Consider the following 7,145-nt stretch of genomic DNA (forward strand, 5'->3'; position numbering starts at 1 on the left):
CTCTCTGCTGTCACGCCGCAGTCCCTGATGTCCCAGGTACCTACAACATACCTGTTTTAGGCGATGGGAGAGACAGGCTCGTTGATTGTCCTCAAAAACAGTGTTGGTACCAGCCACTGGGTGCCTAGAAGTTGAAGATAGGGAACAGTCAGAGCACTGAAGTGATTCGGGAATGGCTGTCGTGGCAAAATATTAAGTGGAATTTAGTAGTAGGCGGCTGCTCTTGGGCTCAGGGTCAGGTCAGGAGCTGTTTGATCAATCAAGGCTCCTGGGAGTGGGAAGTGTAGACCACCAGCTTGAGAGGGAAGTGGGCAGTAAGTAATCAAGTTTTCTTGTCGAGGTTGCCCTTCAGGTTTCCTGAGTTGCCCGAGAATAGGATTTCACGTAGCCTGAAGGGGTTAGAGGACGATAGGCTGTAGCTGCCTGGGGAGAGAAGCAGCAGTAGCTGCAGGAGGCATCTAGTTGCATCTGGCCTGATCTTAAAGCAGATCAGGAGCACTGGGGCATTTCTAGCCGTGGACACTGCTGGGAGGCAGTGCTGCTGACAGCAGATGGGGCTTGGCCGGGAAGGGTGTTCGCTGTCTGTGTTGTTCAGGAAATAAACAACTCGGGTTGCCTCTCTGGTGAGCCCACCAGTGGCAAACACTGCCTTTCCTCCACCTCTTTTCCATTTACCTCCTTTTCTGTTAGGGTCTCCTTTCCTTATAAGACATCAAGGCTCTTCTCTGTAGTATGGTTGAAATATATCTTTGGACACATCGTCACAAGACCATTTAAAAGGAAGAGGTCTGGTTGCTCCCACAGCAGGACAAACGCTTAGGACAGAAGCCTGGCTGGCTCCTACAGCAAGACAAGGAAAGAGCAAAGCAGGGAGAGGAAGGTGAAAGCAAATCCAAAGGCTTTCTGTGTCCTTTCCTCTGCTCCAGTCAGCATTCCCAAGGGATGTCTGTCCCCACACAAACTTATGAAAAGTCATAGAATCATAGGATTGTTTGTTTGAAAAGACCTTTAAGATCTAGTCCAACCAATAACCTAACACTGCCAAGTCTATCACTAAACCATGTCCCAAAGCACCACGTCTACATGTCTTTTACACACCTTCAGGGATGGTGACTCAACCACTTCCTTGAGCAGCCTGTCCCAGTGCTTGACAACCCTTTCATGAAGAAATTTTCCCCTAATATCCAATCTAAATCTCCCCTGGTGCAACTTGAGGCTGTTTCTTCTTGTCCTGTTATTACCTGGGAGAAGGGACTGACCCCCACCTCGGTACAGCCTCCTTTCAGGGAGCTGAGGAGACCAATAACGTCTCCCCTCAGCCTCCTTTTCTCCAGGCTAAACACCCCAGTTCCCTCAGCTGCTCCTGGTAAGACTTGTGCTCCAGACCCTTCCCCAGCTTTGTTGCCCATCTCTGGACACGCTCCAGCACCTTAACATCCCTCTTGAAGTGAGGGGCCCAAAACCAAACACAGTGCTCAAGGTGCGGCCTCACCAGTGCTGAGCCAGGGTGTTCTTGGCTTTCTTGGCCACCTGGGCACACTGCTGGCTCATGTTCAGCTGGCTGTCAGCCAGCACCCCCAGGCCCTTTCCCTCCAGGCAGCTTTCCAGCCGCTCTGCCCCAAGCCTGTGGTGTTGTGTGGGGTTGTTGTGACCCAGGTGCAGGACCCGGCACTGAGCCTTGTTGAACCTCATACACTGGCCTTGGCCCATTGGTCCAGCCTGTCCTGATCCCCCTGCAGAGCCTTCCTGCCCTCCAGCAGATCAACATTCCCTGCCCCCAACCCCCCCCCACACACCCCCCAAATATATGTTGATATATATTTACTTCTTGTGAACTTTCATTTCTTTTCCGATACACTGAGGAGTGAAAGCAGGTGTCTTAACTGCTGATTGAAGACTTGAAGCATCTTGACTGTGTGAATCTCATCTGTCTGCCTATGGTAGCCAGTCCATGGAAGCAGATTTGTATCCTTGCGTAAGGAACCATGCCATGGTTGTATATATTACTTTGCTCTGACTTCCTGTCGTCCCTTATAAACAAGACAGAAGGAATCTCACCAGTATACAGAAAATCAGTGCAAGAAACCACACGAGTTTGGTAGAGCCACACAAAGATGGACCAGTAACCATGCAGCACTTGGAGACCCTAAAATGCTGAAATTTCCATTTTAGTTGCATACTTCTCTTTCTTGATTTAATGAGTATTTAAAGCACATAAGTAGAAAAAGTGAATTTTATCTTGTAAATTTTGTATGCTTTATGACCACTGTCTTAATTTTTTCCCTGGAAAGGCTCGTCTTCCTGTGAAGTGGATGGCACCTGAAAGTATTTTCAATTGTGTCTACACCTTTGAGAGTGACGTCTGGTCTTATGGGATATTGCTTTGGGAGCTCTTTTCTTTAGGTAAACTCCTTCAAAATCGGTACTTCAGGGGATTTCTGTTTCGTCTTGGTTTTACCGCAGATGTAGAAATCATGATGTTCATGTGCTCTCTCAACAGGAAGCAGCCCATATCCAGGGATGCCGGTGGACTCCAAGTTCTATAAAATGATCAAGGAGGGATACAGGATGTTCAGCCCTGCATGTGCACCCCCTGAAATGTAAGCAAGCAACCAGCATCGCTAATTACCAAACGTCAGCAATGATGCAAAGGAAGGGAAGCTTCTATTCTTGCATTAAGGCTCATTGCACTGCCCCATTGTTTTATTTTTAAGTTCTTTTCACATTTTAAATAATTCATGTACTCTAACGAGCAGAATACATGCATGTGTTGTTGCAAGCAATGAAATACACTCATGCCTTGTACCATCTGATCACTTTATCATGGTATCTGCTCTGTGTCAATAAATTATTGACAGGTCACAGGACATAATTAAACATTTTTAATTCAAATAAAGCAGTCAATGAGATGTATCACCAGATTGTTCATCATCTGCACTTGTGCTGTACTTCCCCACAGCAAGAGGACTCACTACTGATCTTCTTTATGAGCCATCCCCGATTCACTGTTTTGTAAATGGATTAGCACTTAGCAAGCTATTGAAGAAAACTGTCCAGAGACTTTCATTAGTATTGAGTCCTTTGTTTTCACAAGCACAGGTGTTAGCAGCACTGTTTCTGTTCTTAAAGATCGCTTAAAGAAGTAAACTGTGGGACTGGGTCACACTTTTCTTTCAGATGATGATGGAGGAGCTCTAAGGGTTTCTTCCCGAGCAGTACTTAATTTCAGTGTGTTTGCAGGTATGACATAATGAAGAGTTGCTGGGATGCTGATCCTTTACAGAGGCCCACGTTTAAACAAATTGTACAGCTGATAGAGCAGCAGCTTTCGGATAGTGCCCCCCGGGTAAGTTATGGATCATCAGTTTTTTGGAGTCAGAAGCAGTTTGAAGCAAAATGTTAGACTAGAGCTGTGAGGAGCAAAAACCCTGGGCACTTCATTATTTTCCCAGTATTATTTATGTAGCTTTGCACTGTCAGGTTGGGTGGTAGGAATGATGTCTGGGCTACTCGCTTCTGCTTAGTTGTGCTATTAGATAGTAGCCATCTAAGCCCATACCCAAAACATACCACCTGGAGAAGACTTTGTATGGTTGATGCTTCTCATGCAAGATAGACCTGGCACAACAGTTTTGATGTTAAAAAATGCAATGGTACTGCGTAAATACATCTTATCTTAAACTATGAAAAAATTGTTAATCTGGAAAACACCTCAGAAGTGAAGTGTATTTCGCTTTTATTAGAAAAGCTTTCTGGGTGAAGGGCTTGAGCTTTTGATGCTCTTCTGCCTCTTCTCACTTGCTTGCCCTAGCTCTATCTATATAACCTTGGAGATATGTTGTGACAAACTGTATTCACTGCTTTTTCAACTATTCCTTAGTAAATGCTTTTTCTGAGAGGGTAACTGAACAAAACAGTCCAAAGAAAAATTTGGAGACACATCTGAAACTTGGATTTTGTCTTGCAATAACATTGTGTTACTGGGGTTTTAAAAAGTAAGTTTAAAACCTAGTTTAAAAATAAAGCTTCCTTTTACCTTCTGGATGCCTTGTTTGGGCACAGAGTACATGGCTTCCTGACAATTTGAGAAAAGAGGAAACTGAAAGCTGCTGGTGTTCGATTGCATCCTGTAGCATATTTTTGGCAGGTGCAGGCATTACTAAAACAAAAGCAAGAATGCGAAGGAAGTATTAGTGAGATTTCTGGGGGAGTTCAGTAATAACCTGAGCTGCATTTTTTTCAAGCTCAGTTGAAATTTGGCGTGCAGTTGGAAGCTGTGCTGTTGTTAATAACTGAGATTGAGGTTCTTGATTCTTTAAATTGGCAGCTTAAGCCCAAGACCTTTGGAAACTCTCTTCAGATTTGCAAAGAAACACCTGGGCTGGAACCCTTCCATGTCAGTAGGTAGTTCACAGTGGGAAAAGGCTAGGAAAGGAGAGCTCTCCAAGTATGCGTGAAGGGAGCAGTCTGCAGAGTACTGACACTGGTCTTCGGCTTCTGCAGGTTTATGCGAACTTCTCAACTCCACCTTCCAGTCAAGGGAATGCTCCAGATCACTCTGTGAGGATTAACTCGGTGGGTAGCAGTACTTCATCTACTCAGCCTCTCCTGGTACGCGAAGATGTTTGAGTGGCATCTGGAAGAAGAGGAGCCCAGATGTATTAGCTGTTTGTATTGTGCAGGGGGTGAGAGGGACAACTTCAATAATTTCTCTTACTTTTACTTGCTACTACCACTGTGTAGTTAAAACATTGTCGTAATACTGTCCTTTACCACACACTGTTACACATAAACTTAATCTGCTGAGCACGGTTACAGGCATCATTGCAATGTTAACTGAAGCTGTATATATTTTGCTATATTGTGTGTATTTGCAGTAGAGAGCCAGATCTGAAGGAAAAAAAAAACCAAACAACAACAAAAGAAATCCTGAGCTGGGGTGTGGAATGAGATGACTGCGGATGAAACCAAATCTTCAGTGATCCTTCTCTGGATCTGTGCCTGGAAGGCATACAGTCATTTCCTACTTAATCTTGTTTTGCTGAATTTAAGAAATAAACATGTATGAAGCTAACGGCTTTGCAAACACCTTTCCACATCCAGCCAAGCCTGAGAAAAGCTTTCCCAGGCAGATACTGTAGGTTGGAGGCCAGCAAGGGTGCTGTATGTACGTGGGCTAGAGAGGTGAAGGGACTGAGACCCTTTCAGAGTTGGTCTGCACAGCAGCAAACCCTCTGGGGAGCTCTGGGGTTTGAAGCAGAGGAGGGGAGAAGAGCGTGGATCTTCATCTTTATTTCCCAGCTGTGCTGTCAGCCTTGCAGACCAGTCATGAGGTTTCCATGGATATATGTACTACTGCCCACTGGCCTGTTCCCTACCAGGGATGGAGCTTCCCATCATTGGGTCTCGCCCTACCATGGAGCCTGAACTGCTCCTGTGCCCTCCTGCCTTGGGAGGCCAAGGGCTTTGATGCTTGTTTTGCTAATAGTTGTGTCCAAAAGTGTTCACCAAAGATAGGTGGGCCCTGCCAAGTTGGTCAAAACAGGGGAGGGCGGCTGCTTCCAGCAAACTGTGTGTCTGGAGGAAAGGCTGTTTAACGGGTCATCTTATCTAAGCAAGAGCAGAGGCAAAAATTTCTCTCTTGGGGGGCCCTTCTTTATCTTGTCCTGCTCAGGTGAATCTCTTCCATAGGCAGGCTTGGCTAGTGCTAACTGGAAAGGGCTGTTTTCCCCCACCTCAAGTTGTTTTGTTTTTCTATAGTAGTCCAGAGGTCATAACGAAGATCATCTTAACTGGGAAGTGCTGAATTTGTAAATGGGATAAAAGAAAGAATCCCTTCAGTCTTGTTTGACAGACGTGAGGCTCTGGGGGGGGTCAGTATCTATTGAGCCCAGGGTTGTGCTCAAGTATCTTCTAACCCCGTTTCTTCCCATTGGAAACACTGCTGGTTCTTTTCTTCCTTTGTTTCTGTCCCCTAGAAATTAGTAAAGGCATCGGAGAAGCATTTGTCAGAAGCAGAGTACTAGCTGAGTACCTATTTATTTAAAATGCACTTAAGCACTCTGTAAGTTATACTTTACCAGGATTTTGGTTGAGTTTACATGCAATTTAAATGTGTAACTAACTGCCCAAATGCAAGGCAATTGTAAATACACACACTAGTGGTATATTTTGGGTTATGTTGAGTACCATGCTCCTTCTATGACTGTGCATTTGGTTTATTGTTGCAGGAATCTGTCTTTCAGAGTTAAGTCAAAAATTAGCCATTTGCACTGAACTTACTTAGGCTGTTGCACCTTTCCAAAGTTAGCCAGTTGTTTGGAGGCACTCGTAATGCATAGTTGTTGTTGAGCATTTTCAGTTTAATGCTATAAAAGCTCTTTTGTAACTTATTGGCTTTCAGAGCAACTGTAGACAAACTGGTTGTTATAATTATAGATGTCTCGGTACTTTATGGACACTTAGCTGAAAGAGGTTGGGGTTTTTCTTTCTTGAAATTTATATTTTTATAATTTGGGGATTTTTGAAACTTATTTTGCAATGGCTTGATGTTTTGAATGGGTTTATGCATTGTTTTTGTAAATATGGAAATGTAGCAATAATGTCCTTTTGACTATTCTCAGTCCTTGAGTCTCAAAAATATTTTTTTATATATATATATGCAAAAACTATATGTATAAATATGTAAGTGTTTGAAAGTTTATGAAACACTTAAGGATATGTTGCTTGGTTGTAGAATTGCAGTTCAGAAAAGTTCAAATAAATCTGTAAATATGTATTCAAATGCTACTGATGTGTACTATGTTAAGATGGAATATTTTCATGCAAGTCTTAATAAATTCTTGGGTTGAAGCAAAATCTCAGTGTACAGCCACACAGAGGTCAAGTTTGGCATTCTGAAACATTTTTGCAAACGTGTGCCAGAAAACCTTCATGTTTATTTGTTCTGAAAGTTCTTTACCTACCTGTGAAGATATGGGACAAGTATTTGGAAACTTGGATGCAGCTTTGTTCTGGAAAAAATTGCAACTAGAAGATTGATCCTGTAGACTCTTGATGTGAAATTGAATAGTATTTAAAACTGAACAAAAATATCTCAGTGATATTAAGGATATGGTTGCAGAGGCAGTTGGAGCCATTCAAAG

General features: G+C 43.5%; 1 protein-coding gene across 1 annotated transcript in view; it reads left to right on the forward strand.

Annotated features, from left to right (window-relative positions):
• KIT (KIT proto-oncogene, receptor tyrosine kinase) overlaps positions 1-6,789 on the forward strand; it is a 142,472-nt gene extending 135,683 nt beyond the window's left edge. The window contains exons 18-21 of the mRNA XM_080385965.1: positions 2,292-2,403; positions 2,501-2,600; positions 3,241-3,346; positions 4,504-6,789. Of these exons, the coding sequence (XP_080242091.1) occupies positions 2,292-2,403; positions 2,501-2,600; positions 3,241-3,346; positions 4,504-4,629 (444 nt within the window). The 3' untranslated portion in view covers positions 4,630-6,789. The remainder of the gene's footprint in view (positions 1-2,291; positions 2,404-2,500; positions 2,601-3,240; positions 3,347-4,503) is intronic.
• The last annotated feature ends 356 nt before the right edge of the window (positions 6,790-7,145 follow it).

Source organism: Falco punctatus, assembly GCF_963210335.1.
Source record: "Falco punctatus genome assembly, chromosome: 1".
In the NCBI taxonomy this organism is placed as follows: Eukaryota; Metazoa; Chordata; class Aves; order Falconiformes; family Falconidae; genus Falco; species Falco punctatus.